The 14,138-nt window shown below is 48.9% G+C and overlaps 3 protein-coding genes across 3 annotated transcripts in view; 1 reads left to right on the forward strand and 2 right to left on the reverse strand.

Annotated features, from left to right (window-relative positions):
• The window catches only part of LOC143426444 (uncharacterized), a 128,797-nt gene that overhangs the window by 57,016 nt on the left and 57,643 nt on the right, over window positions 1–14,138 (forward strand). The gene's annotated exons all lie outside the window — the stretch shown is intronic.
• Window positions 851–6,285, reverse strand: LOC143426402 (sperm flagellar protein 2). The gene is made up of 7 exons (XM_076899842.1): window positions 5,683–6,285; window positions 4,273–5,611; window positions 3,914–4,202; window positions 2,386–3,849; window positions 1,361–2,321; window positions 1,169–1,303; window positions 851–1,111 (listed from the first exon to the last, which is right to left on the reverse strand). The coding sequence occupies exons 1-7, from the start codon at window positions 6,283–6,285 to the stop codon at window positions 851–853; spliced, it is 5,052 nt and encodes a 1,683-aa protein (XP_076755957.1).
• Bsk (mitogen-activated protein kinase dJNK) lies at window positions 12,276–14,094 on the reverse strand. Its single transcript, XM_076898750.1, has 8 exons — window positions 13,950–14,094; window positions 13,761–13,890; window positions 13,489–13,686; window positions 13,285–13,419; window positions 13,087–13,216; window positions 12,857–13,015; window positions 12,611–12,735; window positions 12,276–12,512 (listed from the first exon to the last, which is right to left on the reverse strand). The coding sequence occupies exons 1-8, from the start codon at window positions 14,087–14,089 to the stop codon at window positions 12,360–12,362; spliced, it is 1,170 nt and encodes a 389-aa protein (XP_076754865.1). The 5' UTR covers window positions 14,090–14,094; the 3' UTR covers window positions 12,276–12,359.

The following is a 14,138-nucleotide window of genomic DNA, read 5'->3' on the forward strand; positions in this document are numbered from 1 at the left end:
ATATATGTATATTATACATGAGAAATTTGGAAGAGAACACGCGAGGACTAGTGTATCGTCGCTACTTTACTTTTAACCAGTTAACCGTGTTTGACGAGTATACTCGTCATGAGCATACGACAGTGACCATTGGCTCTGAAGCGAGGGTGCCACAGTTAACTGGTTAAGAGGCAACCGTACTATAATACCGCTACCGTTATCGAATAATGGATGATACGCTAGACGATTAGGGGGTAAAGGTTCGGTAGCGTCGATCGATCCTTCAATATTCCATCGATTCGTTGCAAACGAACGTGTCCACTCGTTTTTCTTTCCATTTTTCCATTTCGATGCTCGCACCGGATAGAGCGAGCACCTCTACCTTCCAACGGCAGTTCCGTCACGACCGTCGCGTTTGACACGAATCACGGAAAGGAGAGGAATATATTTTCCCAGGCGAGGAAAAGTTGGTCTAGGGATCGAACGTTCGATTTGTATCGCGTAACTTTCGAGGTAACGAGTTAAGGAAGAAGCTGGTTGATTTTCCATGCGTAGCGTAAGGGAGACCGCAAGTATTTATACCTACCGATTATTATAATCCGTCGCTTGTGCCGAAACATTAAGGTATCCGCGAACGTGCGAGAACACGAGAACTTGAAAAGTTTCACCTTGTGAAAGAAGAAGGAAAAAAAAAAGAAACAACGACATGTTCGCAATTTACCTGAAAGATTACAATTTTTCACAAGTTACTCCGCTCGTGTATCGAAACAATAAATCCCCCACTCGTCCGCCTCCTCCCGAGTATCTCGTTGTTATCGTTTTCCACGGAGAAAGGAACAGGAGAAAACAAAAGGCGCGAGTGAGATATACTTTAATTATTGCTCGTTCGCCGCAAAATCTCCTCGACTATGGATCCTACGTTTTTTACGGTGAACTTGGTAACGCTGTTCAACAACCGTATCACGAACCAATGATTCAAAAGTCGATGCGCCAGAACCGTGTCGGTCCGCTCGTTGAGATCCGGGTCCGTCAACTCTTGATACACCGAAGCTAGATTTTCCCGGAGGTTGCCGCCCCTTTCCAGAACCTCTGGACGCAACGCGTCCCAGGGCAACGCAGCGGTCAGTACAGTCTGGAAGAGAATCGAACGCGATGATCGTGATAGGTGATGCGATCGAGAAATTCTTACGAGACACAACTCGAGAGGTAGCCAATAAACAAGCCCTTCGCGATCCTCGGCTCGACGCTCGGACGACTCGCTGGTCGAGAGTTCGCCTTCGATTTCAGCCACGCTCTCGGTAACGGTGGTCGCAACCCGCGGCATCTGAAAACGCTAGGGAAATCAGCGTGGAACAGGCGAATCTGCGCGCGTAAGTGGTACCTTCGAGTCGCGAAGGTTCCCTCGTAAAAGTTGCTGAACGTATCTCTCGCCTTCTTCGATGTCGGCGCACACTCGGTTCCCCAACGCGAGCGCGAGCGCCTTCCCGAAACCGTCTCGCGGATCCTCCCCCTTGCAGAAAGCCAACAACAACGCCGTGTAATTAACCGTGTACCGATCGACCATGTACATTCGACAGAGAAGCTCTTTCGCTAACGCGCGTCTCAGCGTCTCCTCGGGACTCGAGTAACACGGCGTTACGTTCGATATCGCCGAGCGAATGTTCGTGGCCTCGCCCTCGAACTGGTAAAACTCCTCCTCGTAAAATTCCTCCTGATTCCTGATCAGCTCGTCCCGCAACAGCTCTCCCACGTTCGGGCAGTCTTTCGTGCACTCGAGGAACCACATCGGTGTCCAATGGTACTGCGCGCGAGTCACAGTTTCTTTCAAATCGGGGTCCTGAATCCGGAAACGATCTCTCGCGATCAATATGTCCCGGCAGGTGGGCATCGGCAGGTCCATCGCGTAAACGAGAAACTCTCGCCAGTCGACGTAATCGACCGGTCCGAACAGTCTATCGACCAGATCGGACACGTCCGTCGATCGAAGCCGGTACCAGGAACACGGTAACGATATCGTCTCCCCCTCCTCCTGACCGTGACCAATCAAATCTTCGATCACGTAGATCAACGTGCGCTCGCACATCGTTCCGTACGGCGCGATCCGTTTAAACGTTTCCATCAACCGAGCGAGGTGAACGATTCGGAATCGCACGCTCGACGATGGGATCTCCTTCGCGCTCCTCGACTTTGCCCACCTCTCCGTTTCGCAGACGTACACGTGCGAGCGAACGATCAAACGATCGCCCTCCAACAGCATCTCCTTCTCGATCGGAGTGCCCTCCTCGATCGCGAAACAGAACGCGTTCGCCGTCTCGTTCACGCTCTTCATCTCCCGCCAGTACCTAAATATCACAGTTACCGCTCTGAGTAGCCGTCGTAGCGCCGCGGAACGGGTAAAGAGCTAACCTGTCCACGATCGAATCGTAGATACCGTGAAAGGTATTTTCCAACGTCTCCATAAGGAAGCCAACGTCCGATCGAGCCACGTTCGCTATCGACTCCAGTTTAAGACGAACTCGCTCGATCTCGTACTCGACAGCGTACCGCCATTCCAACGTTAGATCTTGCATCCGCGATACCATCTCAAGATCGTTAACGTTCACAATCGCGATCTCTTCTCTTCGTAACAGTTCGTTGGCTCCCGTGGAAACCGCGTCTACGATGCTCCTCGCGTAGTTGACGGTTTCCACGATCCCTTTGAACAGAGATACCTCCTCGACGTCTCCAAGAGTCGCGTTCTTGTCCGTCAACGCGTGCTCGATTTCCTTTTGCAGAGCATCGCGATCGACGGCAGCTGGCCGAGAGTCCGCGATATCCGTCGATTTCAACGGTTCGTCCGTTTCGATTCTGCCCAGAATAACCTTCGACGAGTCGTCGATCTCTAGCAACGGTTTGCCCGCCATCCCTAGGTAGTAGTCGTGCAACACGCGTATCGTGTCGACGCAACGGTCCATCTCCGCTTGAACGAGGCCGACGTAAACGTTGAAAAGAAGGACAGCTTGGCAAACGGGCCATTGCTCGTCGATCAGTCGCTTTCGTTCCGCCTCGACCTCGCGCCTCTTCCGGTCGCAAATCTCCCAGAGTTCGCCTCGAAAATCCGCCACGCGACGATGCAGCTCGCACTTCACGTCCGCGTCGTTGCGAGCGTCGTGCTCGATCGCGTTGAACGCCGCGTGAAATCGACGCAACAGTTCCTGCCTCTGGTCGGGTCGCTCGACGTAGTCCCGCGCGTTCCTCGTTACGAGATCGACGTACGGCGCGACGCTCGACGAGTGAACGCTCTTGAGCAACAGCAGCTCCTTTAACTGCTCCGTGTACCTCTTCTCCATACGGTCCCAGATGCTAGCCAAGCTTTTCACCAGCGTCGAGGGCAAAGGAAAATCGATCCATCGCCAGGTGGATTCGCCGCTGGATTTACCAACGGTCGGTACCAACCGATCGTACGACTCTTCCGACTCGATCTCGTGATCGAACTCGATATTTTCGGTGACCAGACGTCGAACGATCGCCGGTTTCAACGGTTGCCCGTATCGCTTCGTTTCCTGTTCCTCCGTGAGATTCGTTAACGCTTCGCCGAACAACTCCGTCGATGGTTTTCCACGCGCTAGATCGCCCATCGCGAGTCTCGCCAACGTTTTCAACGTCGGTAGATCGAGAGCGGAGTAGTAGAGAACGCGAGCGATCTCGCGAGAAGCGTAAAACCTGTCGATCGAGGGCGCGTCCTCCTCGACCAGTTCGTACGTTTGGTCCTCGTTCTCCAAGTGTTTCGGCCGACGCTTCGTTCTGACGAACACCGTGGCGAACGTGCGACTCGAGGACGGTGACGGCTGGCCTCGTTTCGCGATCGGATCGGGCACGAGTCTCGACCGCCTGGAAAATCAGGAAATAACACCGACGACAAACGCGTTCGAATCGTAATCGGATTTCTAATTGCCTGTTCGCCGCGTATGGATCGGATTTGTCCTCGAAAACGATCCTAGGCTCGATACTTTCGATCTCTTCGATGGTAACGTCTCGAAGGTCGGCCGAGTTTGGCTCGGGAGGCGGAGCAGAACCGGTCAAGGCTGCCTCGAGACGTGACATCCGTTCGTACGTGTCCGGATAATCGATCAGGACGCAGCCGTTCGCGCGCGTCGCGCTCTTCAGGTATTCGAGGAGGATCTTGGTGGCCAGTTCGTCGGTGATCGGCTCGCCCAGCGTAAGGAACTCGTAAGCCCACTTACCTGCCCGCGTGCAAAATCCACGTGAAATGGAAACAGGCAGAGAACGAAGAAAGAGGGAGAGAGAGACTACCGATGTACGCGGAGTCGGACAACACGGGATCCACGTCGTCGTACGGAATATTTCTCGGAGTTTGCGTCTCCTTCTCCCTGGTATCGTCGTTTCTGCCCTCGCCGTTGTCCCCGATTTCCTTGATCGACTCGTCCATCCGTCGATCGACCCGGTTCGAATCTACCTTTTGTCGAATCGCGTCCGTGGTCGCCGCGATTACGTTCAAATCGATGTACCGTATGTCGGACATCTCGTGTTTGTACCACTCGAGGCAGTAATTGATCGCGTCCTCCATACGTAACGCGCGTACAGAGGCGTGATCGAGGAGCGCTCGAAGCGTTTCGTAGGCACCGCGATTTCCAACGCCGAGTACGATCGCCACGTGCTTCAACTCGGAGAGCAACGTCCGCGAGCGATCGATCGGTCGCGCGTAAAGCCCCTCGAGGAGACGATGCACCGCGTAGCCGAGTATCGCGCGACCTGATTCGAACGATTCGCTGCTACTTTCCTCGAGTCGTTCCCAGGGTGGGTTTCCATCGAGATAGTCGTCCAGCAGTGCTTCTCGTAACGTTTCGAGCGCGTCGCTCGAGTCCGTCTTGAGCAAGCCGTCGCGGTCGTCGTCGTGGTCGTCATCGTGGTCATCGTAAGGAATCTCTTCGTCGAAGATGGGCAGAGACTTGAGAAACATGCTCTTCCACTCGGTGAGGAGGGCAACCGGAACACGGCCGTCGTTCACCCGGCGATGCTCGGCCATGTTCAGCGCGATGCTCACCAAGTCGACGAGCAATCCTTGGCAAAATTTCCAATGCTTCTTCCGTATCTTTTCTATCTTCTCCGCGAGCAACCTTTCGCGAAGCTCGCACATTCTTCGACACTCGGCTTCCACGTCCTTCTCCCGTTGGACGACCAGATCTTGAGCCCGTTCGTAGCTCGCGCGATGCTCCACAGCGGTCGCCTCCAACGTGATATCCTCGACGACCTTTTGATTCCCAGCCATCGTGTTTTTCTGTTCGCGCACCTCGCACAATTTGGTCACGATCTGTTTCTCGTATCTCGACTGATCCAACACTCGGCTGGCGATCGCCTCGTCGAACGCTCTCTCCTGTTTAGCCGCCATCCTCTCCCACAGTTCCGAGAGCAACGCTTTACGCATCTTCGATTTCAGAGCGTCGATCGTCGCCGCGCGTTTCCTTCGATCCTTCAGACGATCGACGTACGTTCCGTCCGTTTCTTTCTCCTCCTCCTCCTCCTCCTCCTCCTCCTCCTCCTTCTCTTTAGCTCGAACGCGATGCTTCAACTCGAAACGATCCAATTCCTCGCTCTGCTTTTTTCTATCGTCCAGCGACGTTCTTTCCGGTACCTAGACAACGCAAATTGGCGTGCATCACGTAGATAACCGCGTACGTAACGTCTGGTGGAGAGTTGGAGTACCTCGGGGACGCAACGTTCGAGGAGATGCCGAACGCGAGACGGCTCCGTCGTATCGTCGAGCTGCTTTCGCTGCCGCTGCAATTTTCGTAGCATCCTCGGGTACTTGGAACGATGCCAGTCGAGGGTGTCCTTTCCCTTGGCCAGTTTCTTCGACGAACGGTGCTCCTCCGGCTGATACGGAGGCGGGTCCTCGGAGACTTTGGTAACCTCGAACTTTTTCGAAGTTGGCACGAAACGTTCCCTCTCCTTTTGCAACGTGATGAAGTGCAGCCTGTCCTTGGTCTCGAGGGAGAGGTAGAGCTTGTAGAACAACCGCAACGAGGCGCTACCACGGCCGCGCGAGATCTCCTCGATGCTCTCATCGTCGCAGTCAGCCCCGACGAATCGCAACCAGAATCGTAAATGTTTCAGATTTACCCTGCAGAGAGCGGGATCCTGCGTGGGCACGATCGTGTCCAACTGATCGCGGGTTATTATGTCGTAGCTGTGGAGGATCTGCGCCAAAAGCGTCCCGTCTCTGGTGTAGTGGCCGAACACGTCCGGCTTGAGATCTATCAACGCACCTAGCCTCGCTTGTATCCAGTCGCGTAGAATTTCCCCCATCGCGCATTCTCCACTCTGAACCTGCCGCTTCTCTACATAGTTACCAATGAAAACTGACGCGTATAAAAAGTGTGTATCATTTATTAATAGATCCTTTACACTCCACTGCACATACACGACGCGTTACAGGCCTATAGGTACAGACGGATAAAGAAAATCTTGCTTTCTCTCTCAGCTTTCCCTCCTTTATTCACTCGAAACCAACACGGCGTCGCTTGAGCATTGCTTCGGTTCTGCCGATAAATACTTCTATTCTGAGGGGGGGTAGTGGGGGAAGATTTGGGTTTAGAGAGAAGTCCTGGATGCGAGAAAAGAATATAATAAATCGTCGTTCCCTGCGTACGGGAATAAAAAGTATACATACATCCATCGTCGGTGCGTCGAAAGAAAAAGAAAGTAAGAGAAGATTAGAAAAACAAAGCCGACGCGTCTCCTCTCTCTCTCTCTCTCTCTCTCTCTCTCTCGCTTTCCTTCTCTTTCTCTTCTCTCGTTCGTTCGCGAGCCTTTCGATCGATAATGGACCACCTTCCGACCGAGTAATTCGTAGCGATAATAAAAAGTGACCGTTCGCTTACGCTTATCGCGATCCTTTACGCGCCAAATGTACCAAATGTATTTTAATATATATTTACCTAGACGTAGAACCGCGTCGCGTGAATCAGATCACACCGTTAACATAATTAGATTACGATCGGACTCGTTAATTCGCAACTGAATCGATCCGCGCGTGATCGTCGCTAAATTCCACCACGCAACGTCTCCTCCTCGTCTTCCGTCCATCGTTTACTCGTTTACTCGTTTACTCGTTACTGTTGTTGCCGTTTAATTGTATGTACAGAAGAGGTATATTATACTCGATAATATTAATGCGTTAATATTCTGAATAAATTACGCGCGACTACAGTGGGCAAAATGTGGGCAAAATGTGGGCAAAATGTGGGCACGGTACTCTTCGATTTTTTTCTCATTACACATTTTCCCCTTCTCCTCTTTCACTCGTCGTCGTTCCCCTCGTTGCCTCCTCGTATCCCTGTCTCTCCCTCTTCCTATTTCTCTTTTATTGCTTCTCTGAAACTGGATCTTTCGCGAGTTATTTGCGTTTCCAAAGGAGAGAAAAAAAAGAAAAAAAAAAGTTGACGAACGAAACGCAGCGTGGAATGGATCGAGGAGGACAAACGATTTCTTCTGTGCTTCTTCTTTCCCTTGCTCTTCCTCTTCCTCTTCTCGCTCGATACTCTTGTTCTTTTTCCTCTTGGACATGGAAACAAAAGGATTCTACCAGCTATATAGTCACTAGGGTACTCGCGTCTCGAGCATCTCTAGTGCTACCGTGTCTAATACGAAGGAACGGGCTCGATAACTTTACCTAAAACTCTATCTCCTAATTTTACTCTACTTGTTTACTATGTATGTATAGGTGTGTCGTGTGTATCTCACTCCTTTTGTCTTTCCTCGCAGCTACAATACACACTCTCGTCTCTCGCACGCACATTCTTCCTCTTCGCGCGGTTCCACGCGATACTTTTCGTTCTCTTTCTCTACATCGCCTCAACTGTTTCGTATGCGCTAAATACTAATTTAAACTAAGACTTGTTGCTATACGCAAAACTACTCATCGCTAATATTTAGCAACATGGACATTATTATTTGTTGGTTTTCATTTATTTTCTATTTCTCATCCCCTAAACCGAGTATCCTATTCCTCGTCGATCAATTAAATCGTTCCAAAATATTCGTCGCTTCTTTATTCGGCTGCTCTATCGCGCTAAGAAAAAGATTATCGTCATTTTCATATCCCGCCTCTGTTCTTTTTTCTCGGTTCTTTGTTATCTCACTCACATTCGCGCACTCTCGCTCGCAGATGCGCGCGCGCGCGCGAGCGCACACACACGCACGCACTCTTACTTCAATCGCTCTCGCGCTCACTCTCTCTCACTCTCTCTCTCTCTCTCCCTCTGTGTGACGCGCGCGCGCGCGCGCGCACGCGGGGCTAGCTCTTAGCGTTTGGAAAACGGAGGGACGATCGCGGACGATTGCCAGGTGGTATTATCGGTAGAACGCGGAGGATCGAAGGGAGAAGAAATTTGGTTTTCCCTCGAAACCGCGCAATACGGACACGTCCGAGGAAACGAGTTCCACCGGCCGGAAGTAAGTCGAAGGCTAAACGACGAATCAATCGTTCGCTTCGAAGAGTCTCAAAGGCACGTCACTTTGTAGGTACCCGGTTATTTTATGCTTCGTTTTCTTCCTTTCGCGACAGGCAATGGACACGATTATCGTTACTACTATTATTATTATTATTATTATTATTACTATTATTAATGTTAATATTAATATTAATCGTTAACAGTATTACACTAGCAGAGTATTAATTTAATTTTAATTATTACTCTTATCGTTAGTATCTATCAATTAATATTCTTGATCATTTGAATCGTTAGTATTATAGTAAGTAGTAGCATCGTAATCGTAATCGTAATCGTAATCGATAGTATTAGTAATTAGCGTTAATATTAGCGTAGGTGTAAATGTTAATTATTGTTAATTATTATTATCGTTATTATCGTTAAGTTAATTTAACGATTTCCTTTTTTTTGTCGGCTGTTACTTGGTTTAATTCGACTATATTCGTTCTCGTCGTATCTGATCGGCCGATATTGCGCGTTCCGGGGTTCACGGTTTCTCTCGTCAGAGTATCACGAAACTCCGTTGATCCCACCATCTACTACGCTCGCGCAACCAACAATAATTATTCGTTATCTTTTATCCTTCCTATTTGAGTACTACTACAGCTACTCCTACTTCTATTACTATTACTATTACTATTACTATTACTATTACTATTATTATTATTATTACTATTATTATTATTATTCCTATTATTATTATTATTATTAACAATTATTATTGTTATCGTTAGTTAACACGTGTCTACCGCTATTGCTATCGTTTATTATCTAGTAATAATTAGTTAGCGCGTAATCGTCACTACTGGTAGTATCATCGGCTAATTTGTCTGGTCTATGGTCGAAATAAGAGAACGCGGTGGATAGCTAGATGGATGGGTGAACTGTTCTTAAATAGGTGGCCGCGCGTTCTATCGATACCTGGCAACCTCCTCTAATCGATCCTCCGATAGCTTTCGCTAGCGCACTCTCGTTCCCACATCGTAGATTCGATCTCTGTTTGTTACAACGAGTATATCATCTCTCGAGCGTGGACCCAAAAATCTTTAGAAATTCCAATCATCGTGGAAGGCGCGACGCGATCCGAGATGGCAATTTGACGAGGGGAAGGTAAGCTCGCAAATTATTGTGGCGATTTCGATGTCTACCGAAAGCGTCGAGATTTTCTTTCTTTCTTTCTTTCTTTCTTTTTTTTTTTTGGCTCACGGAGCTGGACGAAATTACAAGGAATCACGGTTGACCGAGTTCACTTTGCGGCGCGTTCACGGCGTGCGAAGAACGGGAGTTTTCAGGAAACAAGTCTAACCCGTCAAGCACATACATTTACATAACGCGCGCGTTAAGTACTACTCGTCGCTCGAATTTTTAAAGACTTTTGGCGCGCTCGCATCATTCCACGATATAGTACACGTCGGTTCCATATACCAATTACCGTATGCTATACAATTACGCGATTAGCAGTATCACCGTTACTTTATTATGATTAGTGTTATTACAAAAGCTTGATTATTTGGATCGGACTGTAGCAATATATTCACATGACTGTCGTCGTGGAAAATAAAGATTCAACGTTTACGTTACATTTACTCTCGGTCGTCGACAACTTGATTCATAATAAATCATAATGTATATATATATATATATATGTATATATAAATACAATAATAATAATAATAATAATAAAAATAATAGTAATAATAATAATAATAATAATAAAAATAATAATAAACAAATAATATTAATAATAAAAATAATAATAAAAATAATAGTAATAGCAATATAGCTGTAGTAATATTAATAATCACCAGTGTAATCGTAGTCGTTTCCCCTGTCTCTGGCGTTGCCGTCGCCGTCGTCGTCGCCGTCGTCATCGTCGTGGTCGTCGTCGTCGCAACCGTCATCGTCGAGAAACGAAGGTTTTCCAATTTGGTAGCTCGATTCGACTACTGTACAGATATTGCCACCGCGCAAAAACACGTCGCTTTGGAATTAAATCAGACAGGCAACACTCGTCGGCTCCTCCGTGAAAGCGTTAACTGAAACTGTATAATAACGTTGCGATAAACGAACGGTACAAACATCGTTCGTGCTTGTTCCAGCACGCGCACTCTCACGGACGACCATCGTCCAAAGATTAGCTTCGCCAATTATTGCCGTTTGTTCGTCGACAGCGAACATTTTTTACCAGAAAGTACGGAATAGCGTTCCTCGTGTGTATACAATATAGTATTTTGCATGTATATATACATATAAATATGTATACGTATATATCGTATGTATAGAGAGAGAGATATATTATATTTATATTTATATTTATATTTATATTTATATATATATATATATCTATTTTTTTTGTTTTATAACCTATCTGTATATATGTATTCTAGGTGTTATCGCGTCGGCATTCGTCATCGTGCAATGACACGACGATCGCACGATTGCACAAAGAAAAACCGAGAGTTTCTTTTACCTAACAAACTGAAACTAACTAACGAGATGGGGGAGAATTGCGACCGCGAACGTATCTCGGTGGTGGTCGTCGATAATCCATGATCAATCGCCGCGACATTGCACTTTTAGTTAGTTTACCGAGGAAACGCGATATTCTCGGCATTTGTTCGTGTTTCCCCTGGAAAAGTGTCACTAGGTGATTAAAAGATCATCGGATAGCTTTGAAAACCGGAGCGTTTCGAAAATATCGGTGGCGTGTACGAGCGCGCGGAAACGATCGAAGAGAAGCACGCGTTTCGAGTCGCATATAAAAATACACAATGTTCAGGGATACGATTAAAAGCGCGTGATCACGGTAAAACGGGAACAGTGGGAAGGGGGGTAAGTGAGTTAATCGAAATTCGGCACCCTGTAAATCGGACGCGTTCAGAGAGTTAATCACGGAATAGAAAACTGCGCGGCGTTATTATCGCGGTTGCACCGGAGGAACATTTCTCTTCGCGGTGGCAGTAATCGATAGCAATTAACGCGCGAGAATAAATCTTTTCGGGCAGTTTGTCGACGATATCGTTCGTCCCCACCTTTCTCGCGTTCACTTTCTTTCTCGCGTCCTCGTTTAGCCCGCGCCACAGATTATCGATCGTAGGAATAGGTCTGAGCGAGAGAAAGAAACTGCGTATTATGGAAGCGGGACGAAAACGAACGAACAAAGGTTTCCCTCGTCCGAGAGTTGATTCGCTGCGGGCGAAACGCAAACGAACGCGATGCTTTTCGGAGAGATCGCGTCTCTTCCTTATCTAAGCTCGATCGTTGCGAAATGATGCACGTCTCCCGTACAAAGGAACAAGAAGACCCAACGGAAACGACGACGACAACAACAACAACAACGACGACGACGACGACGAAGACGAAGACGACGACGACAACGACGACGACGACGACGACGACGACAAATGTTCGAACCGCGTCGATGCTTTGGTTGCAGGGATTTCTAGCGCATTCGCAAACGTTTTCGCAAACGCGCGCTCGTTATGCCTCGTACTCTCTCACTCTCTCGCATGCACACGCTCTCTCTCTCTCTCTCTCTCTCTCTCTGTCCTTTGCACACGCACATTCCCCCTCTCTGCCTCTTGCGTTATCTCACTCGTATTTTTTTCATTTTTCTTTTCTACTCGAGTTTCATTCGTTTCGCGATCTTTCTGCATCGCCTCGCCTCGTCTCGTTTAACGTGCGTCCCTCCCGTGGACGTGAACGATTTCTATTAATCGCTTCCTTTCTCAACATCCCACCTATATATATATGCGTGTATATGTATATAGATATAAATATAATACTTATATAGATATACACGTATATACAAATATACGTATGTATGTACGACAAATCAGACAGTCTAGGTGCGTCCCCGAGGAGAAGGATGGCAAGGTTCCCGCGTGTCTACCGAGAACCGCTTCCATCGGAGGATTGAGCCGTCGTCGCGGGATTATGGCTCGTCTCGTATTCCATCACCTCCTGGTAGATGAGCTCCTTCCACTGGTCCACCGTGTGCTCCCTCTCGTCCACGCTATGATCGTACGGGCCTGGCGCAGGCTTTGGAAAGGAAGAAACGCGATTTCATTTTCGTAATAATTCATTGTCAGTTCGCGGGTAATAAAGACCGCGGCGATCGCGGTCGCGGCACCACTTACGGCATTGACTTCACCCTCGTCGTACCATACGTTTATGTAATTGTGCAGCAAAGCGTCGTCGACGGAGATGCGTCGCTCGGGGTCGATCACGAGCATCCGCGACAATAGATCCCTAGCTTGACTCGCTGCGGAAAGAGAAAGAAACGGTCAAGGAAGACGAGACCGCGACCGAGAGAGAGAGAGAGAGAGAGAGAGAGAGAGAAAGAGAGAAAGAGAGAGAGGAGAGAGAGAGACACCCTTTCTCACCTTTCAATCTATTGTGCTCGGACGAGTCCGATGGAAACAGAACGTCCGGGAATAGCCTGTCGAACGGGTACCCCGGATACCGTGGCCTGTTCTCCACGTAATTCCTCACCGTTGGCTGCAACCGCTGCATAAACTCTTGGGCCGGCGTCCCCAGTTGCTCTGCAATTGGTAAACGTCCAAGAAACTCGCTCGCCTCGCGATTCACCGCGATACAACCGGGGAGAACCTACCGATTATCTTGTTCCACTGGTCGATGTGATCCGTACCGGGAAACAACACACCGCCCCGAATCATTTCGCCCATTATACATCCTACCGACCAGATATCCACGTTCTCCTTGTACCCCATACCGAGGATCACCTGCGAATCATCGATCCTTCTTATATCCTATCTCCGCTCCCTCTCGCTTCCTCCTCCTCTCTTCTTACCTCCGGTGCTCTGTAGTATCGCGTCACCACGTACGGTGTCATCATGAAGGTAGTACCCGCGGTCCTCGCCAATCCAAAGTCGAGAATTTTTAGCGTACAGTCGGCCTTCACCACGATATTGCTCGGCTTTAAATCCTATGGGGCGGGGGAGAGGCGAGGAACCAGAAATAAATCGAGAGATAACTCGATAAGAGAATCACTCACCCTATGGATGATGCCGGCCGAGTGCAAGTGCTTGATGCCGCACAACATCTGATAGAGCAGGTAAGACATGCGCTCGTGGTCCAGATCCATTTGGATCACCTGGCACAGGTTCGCGTCCATCAGCTCCATCACTAGGTAGACGTCTTGAAACTCGTCCAACGATCGTTGCGGCGTGAACGCGTTCAACAGACCGATTATCTAAAGAAGCGAGAAGAAGGGGAAGAAGAAGAAGAAGAGACGAAGCAAACTCTCGATAACCGAATTCGACTTACGTTCTTGTGGTTGACCAACTTCATCAGCTTGAATTCCCTGTAGGCCCTTTTCGCGTGCGTCACGTTCTGAAAGGGTCTGGAGAGTTTCTTGATCGCTACGTTCTGCGCGGTGACCGTGTCGTACGCCGCGCTGCAATCATCGTTTCCGGTTAGGACCGCGATCGCAGAGATCGATAGAGAGAGACTTACCAAACGATCCCCTGAGCACCGGAGCCGATCGGCTTCAAGTTCTGGTACCGCTTCAGAATAGTGAATCTGGTGTCCCCGACTTCGACCGTGTAAAACATGGCGGACAGCCGGGTTGTCATATCAGGCCCCAGGTAAGGCATGCGCCTCGTCGGTGCTCGTCTCTCCTGTTGGACCTGTACCTGCACCTCC

This window comes from Xylocopa sonorina, chromosome 8, assembly GCF_050948175.1.
Source record: "Xylocopa sonorina isolate GNS202 chromosome 8, iyXylSono1_principal, whole genome shotgun sequence".
In the NCBI taxonomy this organism is placed as follows: domain Eukaryota; kingdom Metazoa; phylum Arthropoda; class Insecta; order Hymenoptera; family Apidae; genus Xylocopa; species Xylocopa sonorina.

What these genes read in the sequence shown, in the direction of transcription:
- LOC143426402 (XM_076899842.1), bottom strand. Translation starts at nt 6,285, where the DNA reads ATGGGGGAAATTCTACGCGACTGGATACAAGCGAGGCTAGGTGCGTTG. An exon ending in TCGAACGTTGCGTCCCCGAG is followed by an intron (nt 5,612 to 5,682) that starts GTACTCCAACTC and finishes TGCGTTGTCTAG; the next exon opens with GTACCGGAAAGAACGTCGCT. An exon ending in GGAACCTTCGCGACTCGAAG is followed by an intron (nt 1,304 to 1,360) that starts GTACCACTTACG and finishes TAGCGTTTTCAG; the next exon opens with ATGCCGCGGGTTGCGACCAC.
- Bsk (XM_076898750.1), bottom strand. Translation starts at nt 14,089, where the DNA reads ATGCCTTACCTGGGGCCTGATATGACAACCCGGCTGTCCGCCATGTTT. An exon ending in AGTTGGTCAACCACAAGAAC is followed by an intron (nt 13,687 to 13,760) that starts GTAAGTCGAATT and finishes TCGCTTCTTTAG; the next exon opens with ATAATCGGTCTGTTGAACGC. An exon ending in CGGCCGGCATCATCCATAGG is followed by an intron (nt 13,420 to 13,488) that starts GTGAGTGATTCT and finishes CCCGCCCCATAG; the next exon opens with GATTTAAAGCCGAGCAATAT.